General features: G+C 43.7%; 1 protein-coding gene across 1 annotated transcript in view; it reads right to left on the reverse strand.

Moving 5' to 3' along the window:
* Nucleotides 1–374: 374 nt before the first annotated feature.
* Nucleotides 375–15,579, reverse strand: part of LOC138292185 (uncharacterized) — a 186,393-nt gene continuing 171,188 nt past the window's right edge. The window contains exon 9 of the mRNA XM_069230623.1: nucleotides 375–4,501. Within this exon, the coding sequence (XP_069086724.1) occupies nucleotides 3,035–4,501 (1,467 nt within the window). The 3' untranslated portion in view covers nucleotides 375–3,034. The remainder of the gene's footprint in view (nucleotides 4,502–15,579) is intronic.

A 15,579-nucleotide genomic window follows, 5' to 3' on the forward strand; every position in this document is an offset into this window, starting at 1 on the left:
AGCATACATCATGCCAGAAGCACTAGCACTGGTCATGCACTGCTTGCACAAAACACCAGCGCCAGGCAAGTTGCTCCCTCCCAAACCTTGCAAGTTTCACTGCAGATACTCGATCTAGATGTCAGTTCAGTCAGGTACCACAGCTCAACTTGTGCAGCTGAAGATGAAAAATGCGAGAACAGCTGGAGTGATATTTGCACAGACTAATGAGGAACACGAAGCCATCGACCCAAATACATCATTATCACATAATACCTTTTCTCAGTGTTAGACAAAAGGACCTGCTAGACGGATTTATTCACCATCATAGGGTAGCATGCACACTGCTAAGCATTTGCCACAGTGTCCTGCTGACGCAAGAAGAAATCTCAAGAGGCAGATAACAAAGGTTTATTCATAGCGTTGTACATAACAGATCTTTCCTAAACCAGGGCCTCCAAATCCTCTTCGTACAATCAGGACATAAACCATTTCCACGGAAACACACATTGGTAGGATACCACCGAATTGCACAGCCAATGCCAGATCAAGAGCAAAATTAGAGCAATTTCCTTAAGAGAAACCTTCACCACTTCACCAATAGTACTGCTATAGAGTTACAGAGTGAAAAGGCATAATCTCACTATGGATATCTCGTCACCACTGGAATTGTTTGAGCAATTTAATAAAGAATGAGAAACATGCTGTATCAGGCTTAGAGGAATACCTGTCAAGGAAGGTCAACATTTGTATCCATGTACAAAATAAAGAGAGGTTCTTAGTGGGGAACATGCCCGTTTTAGAAGAGAACCTCAGAGAAAATAAATGATGATGGCTCTAATTGCAAAATGCTCCTGGTGGACTTTCATAAATGAATACAAGAGAACTGTGGAAGACCGAGTAGAGTTTGTGGATGTCAAATCATCTACATTGAAATTGAGTGGATATTTCCTACCATTGTCAACAACAGCTGATTTTGATATGCTAGAAATAATCTGTCTTCTGCAATGAAGTTGATTTCTATTTTGTGTAGAGGCATATAGCCTGTATAGAATTGTTTCAATTTTAGTATGTATCAGAAGTATTTAGGGAACCAGCAATTAATGACGGCTTCAAGCTGACCGCGTTTATATGTCAGCTTTGAGTTTCTGACAAACGCGAGGAGCACGTTATATCGTGAGCCCCCATTAATTGCTGGTTTTGGAGCATTCAAAGGGTACTATTGAACACCGTTTGGTTACAAAGCTATGACAGAGGAGCGAGTAGCCGTTTGAGCCATTGGGTCATGGTTGGCCATACATTGAAGCTGTGGTTGAAATACTAACTTTGACGAAGGAGACCCCATGTGTTTTGGAATTTTGAACATATTGTTTAATACATCATGATATTTGAGAGAGTGAGCAGCTTGTTTTCTCACATATGAGTTACCAAAAACTATAGTAATATTGCTATAAATCTATATATTTTTTGTGTGTCTATTTTGTTATTATTTGTAAATATCTAGTTTTTTGATAAATGATGTATTGGCGTGGAGAGGTTTATCTGTTTTTTGGACTTTTCTGTCTTGTCTTGAGACTTTTATGATTTTGTCTGTGTCCATTTGTGCAGTATATGTTGTCTTTGTGCATGGTGTGTTCTCCTTTGTGTCTGTATTCTATGTTGCTGTTGTTTTTTGTTCAGAGGGGGTGTGTGTATATAGAAATGATTGCCATTTTTGATAAAAAGGACTATATTATTGTGTTTATTATAAATAAATATTACTAATGTTTGATACTATTATCACTTACGTTTTTTGGTTCTTGTGTATGATATTATGTAAGAGAGGGATGTTGTTATACCTCTTGTTGAAGTTTTGCCAATGGAACAGTGTGGACCAGTGCAGTGGTGGAGTATTTGTTTTCATAAGTGAATAATAGGTTGCGACCTGAGTGCAGCGAGAGATACAGAGGACCAAGCTTCTGCAGGTGATGACTTACACACTGCCACTTACATGAATAAAAATCACTTGTACATAATAGATTTGGCTTTATAGGATTAGTCCTTGTTGGGTTGTTACTAAGAAGAAGCAAGATGAAGGTAGTTTAAAAGAGTCTGAGGGTTCAAGATACCAATAATAGGGCCAGTATGAGCATGCAAGGTAAACAATTACTGCTATACAGAAGCATAATTAGCATCAAGGAAAATTATGTAGATGCTAAAGAGTCACATATTATTCAGGCAACCACTTTCAGACCATGTCTATATAAGTGGAAGGTCTCCTTAGTAGCATTGCCTTGCAACATTGAAGTGTCCCTCCTGTTTATTTGGTCTCTGTCGTTGCTGTTCTGCTTGCTTAGTGGGAGTGCCTACTGGAGGAGGAGTCAAAAAGATGAAACTCATTAGAAAACCTTTATGAGTAACCAAGCCTGAGACTTTCCTTATTACATATGCATCATTTAGCTTATTGTCTACTTTAGTTTAGGAAAAGGCAGACATTTCTTGGTATTTGTTTTGAAGGAAGAGCGACCTGAAGGTCTGTCACAAAATGCCCTGGGAATTAACCCTCTGGACAGTTAATTTGTTGCATGTCTCTTTCTAGTCTGTAAGGTGTTCCATCAACGACCTTGCATCCAGATCATTGATAATTGAATTGAATAGTTTGGGGTGTTCTGCCCAGTCCAAATCCCACACTGAGAACCCATTCGCTAATTTGAAGTTTGGAGGCCTGGCTAAGATGTCTTTGGGTAAAAGGGATTAAAAGAGAGGTCTAAGGCCAGCTCAAATTAGTTTAGTAGGAATGAAATGGTGAAATGCACTGTGTCTCAGAATGACACCCCTAATTGGTGAGAATGCACATGGTCACAAGCTGATCTCTCCTGGCTAAGTGAGGGTAGAGAGTCTCAGGGTGAGTTTCCATTGAGAGAGAGGTATAAGGGACTCAGAGTTCAAGCTTCAGTTGGATGTGGGGGAGGAGGGGAATGTCATCTTTTGCTGTTATTATTTGAAAGACCGCAGGTTGTATCCGGCTATGCTCCCTCTCAGTGAATAGGAATTGAGGTCCTAGTCTGAGATGTCTCTACTCTGCCACACTTGAGATCTCCTCCACCTGGTATGAAATGTCTGACCCCTCGACTGTGTATTCCCCCACCTGGTATGAGATGTCCACTCCATCAACTGTGTATCCATCTACCTGGTATGAGATATCCTCACCCTTCACTGCAGACCCCCCCACCTGATAGGAGATGTCGACTCCATCAATTGTGTAGCCCTCCACCTGGTATGAGATGTCTGTCCCCTCTAATGTGCACTCACCAACCTGGTATGAGATGTCTCCTCCCTCCACAGTAGTGCAGGACATGCTCCCTCCATCTACTGTATACCCTTCCACCTGATATGAGATACTTTCTCCTTCTGCTGTCTCCCCCACCTGATATGAGATATCAGCTCCGTCAACTACATAACCATCTACCTGGTATGTGATATCTTCCCCCTCTACGGTAGACTCTATCACCTCATATGAGATGTCCACTCCCTCTACTGCAGTATCCTCCACCTGGTAAGAAATTTCTGTCCCCTCTACGGTGCACCCTCCCAGGTTGTACGAAATATCTGCCCTATCTTCTGTATACTCACCGACTTGGTATGATATGTCCACCACCTCACCTGTGTACTCCCCTGTCTGACATGAGATGCCCACCCCATCTAAAGTAGGCTCCCCCACCTGGTACGAGACGTCCACCCCCTCAACTGTATACTCCCCTGCCTGATATGAGATGTCTGCCCCCTGTGCTGTGGATTCTACAATTTGGTATGAGATGTCAACCCCCTCTACTGTAGACTCAACATCTTGGCGTACGATTTCCACTCCCTCTACTTCAGACTCACCAATTTGGTATGAAAAATCAAGCCCTTTGACTGTAGACTCCTCAACCTGGTATGAGATACCTGCTCCCTCGACTTTGGATTTTTCCAACTGGCTTGATATAGCCATACCCTCAGTTGTAGATGCCACCATCTGATATGATAAGTCTCCCCCAATAGTGGAATCCCCCACCTGGTATGATATTTCAACCCCATCAACTATGGAGTCTTCAACCTCATATAAAATGTCCACCTCCTCACCCGAGGATTTTCCCACCTGGTATGAAATGTCCACCCCTTTGATAGTGGATTCCCCCACCTGGTATGCAATGTCCACCTCCTCAGCTCTGGATGCCCCTACCTGGTATGTGATGTCCACCCCCTCAACAGTGGATTCCGCCATCTTGTATGAGATGTCCACCCCATTGTCTGTGGACTCCTGTAGCTGATATGAAATGTCAACAACCTCAACTGAGGGTTTTGCCACCTGGTATGAGATGCCCATTCCCTCAGCTGTGGACTCCTGCACATGGTATGAGGTATCCACTTTCACTGCACTAGATTGTTCCACCTGGAATGAGATGTCCACCTCTGCCACTCTTGATTTTGAGACTTGGAATGAGAGATCCACATCCTTCTCTGTGGGTTCCTTCGCCTCCTTCTCTCTGGACTGTAGCACAGCCTGCAAACAAGACAGATGTTGAACATAAGAAGACAGTGTATCTTGCTGGTTTCAGTCACCACCATATGCAATTTCGCCATTCTTTCTGTAAGTCGTTACATAATAAGGGCAACGCTACAACCATCCAATCAGCCCTGGATCTTGCATGAAGAACTTCCCCTCCAGCAGCATATGACCTGTGTACACTGAGAATTAAGGTGTTTCTCCTTAACTGACCATCCTAGGGGCTTGATCTCTGATTTGAAGGGTACCTATCACTCCTATCATGCCTATTTTGTAGCCCAATCACATTTCTTCCTACATCCTAGGGGCTTCAGCTAAGAACCTCTCTTCCTCCCTGCCCATCCTACAGCCTCTGAACACTGGCATGTAGGGTATTTCTAGCTCTCCATAACAACTCTTCATCCCTTCTTGGGACATGTAAACATTGAGATGTAGCATCTCCCTATGTTATGATGGTGTACATTTTCTGCCTCTCCAGTACTTTACCTACTTTCAACCCAAATGTCGGAATCTCATTCCAACTTTCAAACTGAACCTGCCCCCAGCCCCTAACACCAACCAAGTTAGTATATTCCTGCTTCACTGCCTCCTCTTCCACCTAACCCTAAAACCTTTTGGCCCATATTTATGAAAAAGTGGTGCACAACAGCTGATGCTGCACTTTTTCTGCCCCCGCCCCCCATCATCACCTAACAACACCATGGTTGCGCCGTATTTATAATACAGCACACCATGGGGGTCATTAGCACAAAAGCGTAAAATGTTTTGACGCTATTGTGGTGCTTTGCTACACTAGTGTCAAAAATGTTGATGCTAGTGTAGCAAAGTGGAAGGAGGCCTATAGGTTTCTATGGGAGCATCAATTTAATGCTTGCTTTGAGCAGGTGTTAAAATTATCCCATAAATGGCATTGTTGACATCTATTAACTTTGTGGGCCTACTAGCGCCGGAATGCCCCCTTACCTACATTATGCCTGGTGCAGGCATAATGTGGCCAAGGGGGTACAAAGTGGCACAATGCATGCATTGCGCCACTTTGTTAATGTGGCAAAGGGAAATGGCCAACTTAGCGCTGCCTTAGCTTAAAAAAAATCACGCTAAGGTGGAGTTAAGGCGGAGCAAGTGGCTCTTAAATATGCCCCTTTGTGTTACTATGTATTCCTCCTCACCCCTCCACCCATGGCCCTAAAACCCTCTATTTTAGACCATGTCTGTCTCACCTCTAAACCTAGACCTTAAAACTCTCCATGTTATTACATTCGCTCCACTGGAGACTCTCTGTCCCTCCATGTTAGTAAAGCAATGACACACTTGGCCACTGTAAGTCCTAAATGCATTATGGTAGTACATTCCTACCTCAACTCTGTCCATCAGGCCCTAAATCCCTCACTTCCATATGTTTTTCAACTGTAACATTGTGTTTTTAATAACTTCCTTGTCAAGACCGGAGGTTTCGGATTATGCTTCTCTCTCTTTACTGAATAACTCACAGCAGCCAATGAAAACACTATAAGCAGAAAAACTATGTTTCCCAAGATCCTATGTAGCCCATAACACAGTCCAATCATATATAGCCCTCGTATATAAATGTCACTATCCAGAAAGTCCTTCCTCTTTCTTTACTGCTCACAGCACGAGATAAGTGTCTTTGTTTCCATTCTACTTGATTAATGATTGTTAATTAATTTAACCAGCTCTTGTGGAGTGGGACCGGGATGTGAACCTGACCTACCGTGGTGCCCAAGTGATTTTTCCGATCACACTCACTTTCTGATTTTTCGAGGTGACGCACAATCAGTGAATCGCTGTCGGGCCTATGGAACCTTTATTGCACATTTAATCAACTTGCCGATTTACTCTTCTCCCCCTGGGAGCCTGTGGGCACAGTGCGTGGCTCCTGCACGCTCAACCGGCGGCTGGAGGACTCTGTCCTCTTTCTACTTCCTACTTGTGCATGTATTCTGACAGCACCTTTCATTCCGATCGTGCCTCAGAGCGCAGCGTGAGTCTCGAAGTACTGAAAACTGTCCCTGAATGTCCGACGGGGCGCATAAACATGGTAGGGTCTTGCCCTAGGGGTTTTACAGGTTCTTCCTCCACCTCTTATTGAGCAGAACAATTTTTGGAAGCACTTTGGTGCTAAATATATTATTTCCTGCTGGGTGACCCCCCTTGAACTCCTCTCCTCTCCTCTCAGTAATAATGGCGTACTATGCTACAAAGAGGACTATTACCAGGAAAATCCTGACATGAAGAATAAGGAATGGAGGAAAGACTTGTGGAAGCCCTGGGCATCCATATCCAGGACTCAGTAAACCAGGCTCTAATAAAGGCCTTGAAGCCTTTTACCCGCCCATTAGTCCGATATGGCCAGCGTGAACTAAGAGGGAAACTCCCTATGGTGAATATGCCAAGAGATGATCTGGCACCATATGAGGGATTTGCCCAGAGAGCCTCTGTGGGTCCTTCATTGTCGGCAGAGATTCTTGCGCAGATGGCTGCATCAGTGCTGAAGGACCACGAATAGGAACCTTTCTTTTCCTTGGGAGGTGCATGGTCTCTTTCTAGACTGCCTATAAATACTTTAGAGACTGCAGAGTCAGGGTCCTTCCATTCCTTATAATCAGAGCATGCAAACAACCCAAAACCCTTGGGTAAATGCAAACGCAAAACTAACAACCTCAAAGAGGACAGTCAGACACAAAAGACCTTGGCCCTCATTTCAACCTTGCCGCCCACCAATTTGAAACCTCCGGGCGGCCGCCAATGCAGCTGCACTCCCGCGGGGCCTATTTGGAGATCCCCGCTGGGCCGGCGGGCGGAAACCTGGTTTCCGTCCGCCGGCCCAGTGGAGATCTCGGCCGCAACACGGGAGCTGGCTCCAAATGGAGCCGGCGGTGTTGCGGCTGTGCGACGGGTGCAGTTGCACCCGTCGCGCTTTTCACTGTCTGCTATGCAGACAGTGAAAAGCCGCATGGGACCACGGCAGGGGGCCCCGCGACACCCCTTTTTGCCAGCCTTTTCATGGTGGTCCAAACCACCATGAAAAGGCTGGCGGGAGGGGGACTCGTAATCCCCTGGGCAGCGCTGCCCTGGGAGATTTAAACCACCAGGACTAAAGTGGCGGGAAACCACTGGTCCCGGTGGTGCGATCGCGGCGCTTCCGCCGTGGTCGTAATTTCCCAGGAAGCACAGCCAGCCTGTTGGCGGTGCTTCCGTCAAAACAGCCCTGGCAGTCAAAGACCGCCAGGGTTGTAATGACCCCCCCTTGTCTTTCAACCCTAAATCCATCATCCATCCAAGATCTACCGAATGGATTCCTTGCGCTGAGGTAGCGCACTACGTACAGGACAGAATCCGTAAAGGTTTGACTGCAACATACATAGCACTCTACGCTTAGAATGTCCATGCCCCTCACTTTTAGGGAAAGCCGCAGACACCCCGGAGTTAGATCCAAATCTGGCAACTCTTATTAAAATGTTCACCAAAGACCCCAAAAAGGGTTCGAATAGAGTCTGGAAAGGATGCCAGGACGTGTTGTTGGACATATCTGGTCATATTACAAAGATCCTTGAATTGGCGGTGCATGCTAAAGAGACCATTACTCCCTTAGATCCAGGCACTATATTGCAAAGAGCCATATGTCTGCTTGGCAATGCAAACTGTGCTATTTCTACTGAGAGGAGATGATCCTTCCTCATGGGGATTGATCCTAAATTGGCAGAACTAGCCCCCAATGAGGCGGGCACTTTGGCAAATGGAATGTTGTTCGGGTACAAGTTTGTTAAAGATTTGGGGAAATATGTGGCCACTTTTTCAGCCTTAGGCAAAGCCCAATCATCCATGACAAAGATGTTTAGTGGAGGCCTTTATGCCAGGGCCAGGCGATTCAGAGGTCATTCGCCGGACTGTGGATTCCATCAGGCCTCTGGATGATTTGTGCACAGAGGAAGAGGATCTACCTCTAGGGGATTCTATCCCTCCAGATCATGAAAAGGCTATGGCGTGGCTACCGAGGCGGTAACCGAGGCAGGTCCGCCACTGCAGACAACACCACAGGTGAGAATTACTCCCTTTTCTGAAGTAATCTTGGGGGGCAGAATACGGCATTGTTTAAGTTACTAGGAGAGTCTCTGTCCAGGTCCTTGGATCTTGCAAACCGTTTAAGGGTTCACACTAGAGGTCTATGCAACGCCTCAGAAGTCCAATTTCCCTCAGACTTCATTTTTCCCCAGAAGAGAGCTCTTTCATAGATCTAGAAGTTTCCGCTTTGCTTCGCAAACATGCCATAGTCGAAACGATTCCACACCCTCTCGGGTTTATCAGTCCCATTTTTCTGGTGCAAAAGAAACGTGGAGGGTCTCATCTGGTTCTCAATCTAAGGGAATTCAATTCTTGGATAGTATATCGTCACTTCAAGATGGAAGGTATCCATCTTTTAAGAGTTTTGCTTCAGGAAAAAGATTTTCTTGTGCATCTAGACTTCAAGGACGCTTATTTAACTGTCCTGATTATCGGACCACATCGCAGATTCCTCCAGTTTTTCTTGAGAGATCAATGTTACGAATTTACAGTTCTCCTGTTCGGACTGTCATCCGCCCCATGGTATTTTACCAGCTCTTATGACCAGTGGTACAATCCCTCAGAGACAGAGGTTTTCACCTGATTATTTACCTGGACGACATCCTAGTCTTGCCCAATCCAAAGAGACTCTTGTGACACATCTGTCATGGACTATCAACCTTCTTCAATACTTAGGTTTCCTCATCAATCTGGGAAAGTCGATATTGACTCCCTCTCAGAATATAGAATTTTTAGGTTTTTAAATAGACTCCATCAAAGAGTAGCTTCTGTTGCCTTTTTCGAAGAGGACCTCTATCAAGAAAGAGTTGAGGAGAGCCCTTGCCTTTCGGATTATATCATTGAGGACATTAACTCGCCTGGTAGGCTTACTGGTCTCTTCCATTCAGGCAATCTTCCCAGGACCTCTCCATTAATGAGCCCTTCAATGCTTGAAAATCCTACACCTTCGAAGGGGTCTATCCTATTCGGAACCGATCCAGCTTTCCGAAGAGGCCAAAACAGAGATCTCTGGGTGGTTAAATCATATCGATGCTAGGAATGGCAGAGCAATATTTGCAGCCTCTCCGGAGCTTGTGATAGAGTCAGTTGCCAGTCTTTGGGGTTGGGGAGCCCGTTGTAGCTCAGTGACAACAGAGGAAGGAGAAATTACTCTACATCAATTGCCTAGAACTTTTGGCGGGATCGTTTGCGATCCGAATACTATCCCCTCGGAACACGAGTTGTTTCATTCTGCTGCGCTTGGACAATGTTTCAGTGGTTTTCTACATAAACCATCTGGAGGGGACCAGATCACAAGTGTTGGCAATGATAGCCAAGGACTTTGGGAGTGCTGTCTCCAACATCAGATTTCTGTTGTAGCAGAGTACATTCCAGGCAGGTTCAACTTGATTGTGGGCTGGAACTCTCATTTCCTGAGAGATGGCAGCACCTGGAAGCTGAACTCTCAGATATTCTCCAAACTCAATCTGTTTTTGGGTCCATGTTCCATCAGACTTTTTGCCTCATATCTGAACACACAACTTCCTTGGTTGTTCATTTGGAGACCGGACCCTCTGGCAATGGGGTCGGATGCTTTCCTTCAGTCATGGGAGACGGGTCTGCTACATGATTTTCCCCCATTCAGCATGATTCAGAGAGTACTCTCTCAGGTGAGGAGACAATCAGCTCAATTAATCCTTGTGACCCTGCTTTGGAAAGTTCAGCCATGGTTCCCAGTGGTGATGGAACTCTCATCTGCCCTTCCGATTCGGATCCCTGCATTTTAATCTCTGTTGCTGGACCCAGCAGGATTATCTCATCCATTAATAGTGACAGGAAAATTATCCCTCATGGCATGGAGACTTTCAGGAGCCATTGGCAGGTGCCAGGAATTTCAGACAACGCTTTGTTCTTCCTGTCCCAATCCTGGGCTCCCTCTACTCACAAACGGTACAAATCTTCTTGTAAGAGATGGACTGGTTGATGTAGTGAACGGAATATCGATCCCTTGAGGGCAAACGTTAGTATAATTGTGAATTTTCTCTCAGATTTGGCAGCCCAAGGTTTGGCATATAGAACAATCAATACATTTTGGTTGGCTATATCGACAGGACATCCCCATATTGATGGTAAATCAGTGGGAGAACATCCTTTAGTTTGTAAGCTGTTGTGTGGTATCAGCATGGTTAAACCTCCTAAGCCTAAATATTCCGTGCTTTGGAATGTTGGTGTGGTATTATGATTTCTGAAAGCTTGGCCTTGTAACAAAGAACTTACACGTAAACAGTTAGCCTCGAAACTTACGATCCTTCTTTGTCTAATTTCCTGTCATAGAGTTTCGGATGTTAAAGCGTTGGATTCAGCAGGTAGAGTATTTACTCCTTAGGGAGTATCTTTTACTATTTCCAAAAGAAAGAAAACAGATTTTAAATGTGTTTCTTACCCTGCTTTTCCACATCATACAAAATTGTGTGTGGTTCAATGTTTAAAGGTGTACAAGGAGTCCACTCGGGAAGTTCGCCGAGACTTCCAGGGTCAACTGCTTATTTCATTGCAAAAGCCTTTTGGTCCTGTGTCATCAGCTACTTTATCTAGAGGGGTTAGATGGTTAATGACTGAAGCTGGGATAGATACCTCCATTTTTGGGGCTCATTCGGTCAGAGGAGCTATGATTTCCAAGGCTTTTTCGACAGACTCTTGTGTGGAGGACATTATGGCAACGGCTGATTGGTCAACCGACTCTTCCTTAAAGTATTTTACCATAAACCTTTTGTTGAAGTGGCTTCAGTTATAGTAAATCAACTTTGAGCTAGCATAATCTGAAGCCTCTGGTCCTGCCATAGAATACAACATTTTCTACCTGTTGTGTCAAGAATTTTCAGTTCTATTAAGGACACAGAGGTGAGAATTACCCCACCCTTTTAGTTTGCATTTAAATAATTTCATGAAAATTATTTTGTTATTGACTGAAATGACCTAACATTATGTCAAGACTGTATGTATATATATTTTTGCCCTCCACTTGTTGTTCTAGGTCTGAGGACTGTTTTAGTGCTATTTTATTTTGTCCTCTATTTTAGGTGGAGATAAGAATTTGAGATTTACAAGGAGTAATCCTGATTTCTGCAAGTTGGTGTTCTGTTGACTCCACTCAGGATGTTGCAGTTCCGTGTTCATGTGGTTGATGACGCAATGTGGGACCTCATCTATCGCAAAGATAGAGGAAGGACTTTGTGGATGTTGACATTTATATACGAGGGCTATATATGATTGGACAGTGTTATGGACTACATAAGATCTTGGGAAACATAGTTTTTCTGTTTTATAGTGTTTTCATTGGCTGCTGTAAGTTATTCAGTAAAGAGAGAGAAGCATAATCTTCGCCTCTGTGTCCTTAATAGAATTGACAATTCTTGACGCAACAGCTAGAAAATTTTGTATTCACCTTCAAAACAATATATATACTTTTTCACCTTTCAGTTTTGCTTGTCAGTAGGCCAGAAAAGTGTGGCCTGACAACTATAAGATCACACTCTGTCCTACCTCAATAGTAGTCGTACCATGTCTCCTTCCCTCATGGTTTATCAGTTGTGTGAGAGGTATTGTCTGTAGTTTGAGATCAAGATGTCAACTTGCTTCAGTGCCATCCTCCTCTTTACTGACACATTGACATTCATGCTCAACCCTCTCACTCTTTGGTAATAGGTCTAGGAAAAGAGGGGCAGAGTACTGATTCTTATGGGGGTGGGGAGAAAGCGGTGGGGCAGCACTCTTGTCCATCAATTCTTTCACTGCAAATATAATGCTTCAATTAATTACCAATGATCTTCACTGCATGAATTCTCCCTTCCTCATCCAAAATTTTACTTTTATGAGTTATAGGCTTCCCCTACCTAAGTGGCATCCTTTTTCTGGTTACACTAGCCTTGTCCTACCCCACCACTCCAACAGATCAGTAAGGGGACTTCTGCCCTTCTCACTTTTTAATTCACTATTCAACAAGAGCCTATTACTTAGATCAGATCATTGATGAAAGGCAAATGGGGCATATGCGTATCATGAGTACTGGGACCAAGAATGGAGAACCATGTGATGCAAACATCACAACCACTTTTAAGCTGTCATTTGCCACCTTGCACAAGGGTAAAAAAAGCTATATGCAATCCTGCATTACTAGCAGGATGGCCTCTGTTATTAAAACCAACAAAGGGCACCACCTTTCACAAGATACAGGGAAACAATCTCACATTACCTCTATTTTCCTCGTGCTCGACCCAGTTGACAACTATGATTATTGTCACCAATCTCAAGAGAGGAAACAAAATAGGAAATGCTCCTCTCAAGTGAGTAAAAGTGTATTTTTCTGCTGGGATGGGACAGAATTTTATTTTAACATCGAAAGAGCTCCACACTCTGGGAACTAATAAGAGGTGATTTCAGAGCTTGGTATCTTCAAGCATGCGTGTTATATTTGGTAGTAAAATACTGCATAATGAGTGTGCTCTTTCCTTTTCACATTATATACTAGTGTACATTACAAAGACCAAGGTTAGTGTTTTCATGGTCAAGTTGATGTTTCTTTCATGTTTTATGGATGCATTGTGGTGGCTTTCAGGCATTGTAACCTGCACCGTTTCTTAGTGGAGTTTGTTCTGCGCATGTGTAATGTTTCTGAGTGTCTACTCACCGAGCAGGCATTCTGAATGCTTTCAGGTCTTGCGCCAAGTGCTGCTGCTTCTTGGTTCGTGCTCTGTCCTACTACAGGAGTGAGTTCAGTTCCATTGTGCATGGCAGTGAGCCACTATAAATATTTTCTTAATTCTGATGACATTTTTATTCTTAATTCCAGATTGTAAATTGCCATATATGGGGAGACATTCTTGAAAAAGTAAGCATTGTTCTCCTTCCTCATCTTCACGTAATAGCAGATCGAGATCCCCTTACCCTCCTCTCCCTAAGAAGAATACATTCTTGTTTGAGGATGAGAGAATAAGGAAGTCCATTTTGTAAACATTCTCTCCAAAAAAGGATAAAGGAGTTGTGTGGGAAAAAGTAGGACAAAAAAGTATTTATTCTGATCTCTCAACTTTAGACCTCTTCCTATTCATTAGAACGTTAAGAGAAGTATATTTCAAAAGATATGTTGTTATTGTGTCACATCAAGGAGAACATGGGTTTGTCAGAAGAAGAGATTACCGGTTCATCCCGCTGTCCTAAGGAAGTTTAAAATAAAACGTCTAGCTTTGGAGTTCCTATCCATCAATTTGTTTTGGATGTGGTGCTTGATGAGTGGAAGGATCCAGACAAGATTAAACTACCAAGGTTTATGGCAAAGCTTTATCCTATGGAAGGTAACTTTCCTGATTCAATCCTTGTAGACTTGGTTGTTGCCAGTCTTGTTGGACAATCTTCATTGGCAGAAGATAATATCCTAAAGGAGCCAGAAAATAAGATAGTGGATACAACTTTAAAGAAGGTTTATTCTGGTTCTCATTTGGCACTCCTCTCTAGTATGGTGTTTATACTGAGCAGTCCTTACAGATTTTAAAGAGTTATTTAAATCTATTCAGGAGGGATTGCAGTGTTCTGATATTTTGGAGCAAATGCAAAAAAAACAAGTGAGTTTCTCTCAGTTATGTTTTCCAATACAGTCAGAGCCTGGGCCTTGGAATATGGTGTTTCATGCAGCTTGCAAAAACCTTTTTCCGACCAAATGAAAGACCAACTCTGCACAAAGAGCTGTGACACTTAAAAAAAGATTACTTGGCTCAGAACTTGAAAAAAAACTGCACAAAATATTGAACGAAAGGAAACACCCATTCCTTTTGGAAACAACAACCTAAATCTTCCCTTAAAGTTAAGAATTAAGCTTTGCATAGCCCTCCAGAAGGCAGCAGAGTATGGAATGAGGATCGAAGTTTCATGGTAAAGCTTTATTTTTCAATTCCAAAAGAAATAGAAACAAGACCCTTCAATTACAAACCAGCTTTCCTGACTCTGCTGAGGACCAGGAAGTAAGTTGACCCAAATTCACATTTGGAGTTAGGATTCATTGGTTCCTGGACCTGTAAGAGGAATTCACTACAGACAAGTGAGTATTAAACTTCATTTAGAGGGGCTACAAATAAAGTTCCAGTTGCCTCCAACATCATCAGGGATCATTCAGATGCCATTACCAAACGCTTGAGAAAAGGAAGGTGTTACAGGAAAAAAACAGAATCTTTTCCAAAGGAAGGCACTTGTTTTGGTTCCAAAGAAGGAGAAGGACAAGGTGTCTAATGTCTTTCTGAAGCTAAACAGGAGCTTTCGAGTTGTTATAAATTTAAAAGTTCTGAACAAGTCCGTAATGAAGAGCTCATTCAAAATGGAAATCCTCAAGAGAATTATTAAGCTGATCCATAAGCAGTGGCGGCTCCTCCACTATGGCAGAGGAGCGTGTCCCCCTCCAGCAGCAGCAGGTGCAAACCTTTTACTACAAAACGATAATAGATAATAAACTTTGTTTATTATCGTTTTGTAGTAAAAGGGGTGGGGCATTGGAGATGTCGGCCATGGAGGGGAGTGCACAGAGCACTCCCCTCAGAGCACATGTATGTTTGGCCGGCTGTCTTGGGCCGGTCAAACACACATGCGTACTGTGCTCTCTCTGGCTCAGCACTGTGTCGCCGGGCTGGAGAGAGCAGGCACAGGCTCCGAGTCTGCATGGGAGCACCATGGATGGGCACTCCCAGCCAAGCCTAATGCCGTTCTGAGCAGCATCAGGATTGGCCACAGGACAGGCTGGGAGCCTGTGCCTGCAGCCTGCAGGAGAGGAGCGGCGTGGTGGCAGCGGTGAGTGAAGGTAAGTGTATTTTTAATTTTTTTTATTAAATTGATCCCCCCGCTTCAAAGATGCGCAAGCCTCTCCTGTACAAAAGAATGATCTATTAGCAGTGTTGGATTTAATGGATGCTTATCTCCATGTGCCCATGTTCAGAAGTCATTAAATATTTTTTAGAGTTTGTGCTCAGAAA

This window comes from Pleurodeles waltl, chromosome 4_2 (assembly GCF_031143425.1).
Source record: "Pleurodeles waltl isolate 20211129_DDA chromosome 4_2, aPleWal1.hap1.20221129, whole genome shotgun sequence".
Lineage (NCBI taxonomy): Eukaryota > Metazoa > Chordata > Amphibia > Caudata > Salamandridae > Pleurodeles > Pleurodeles waltl.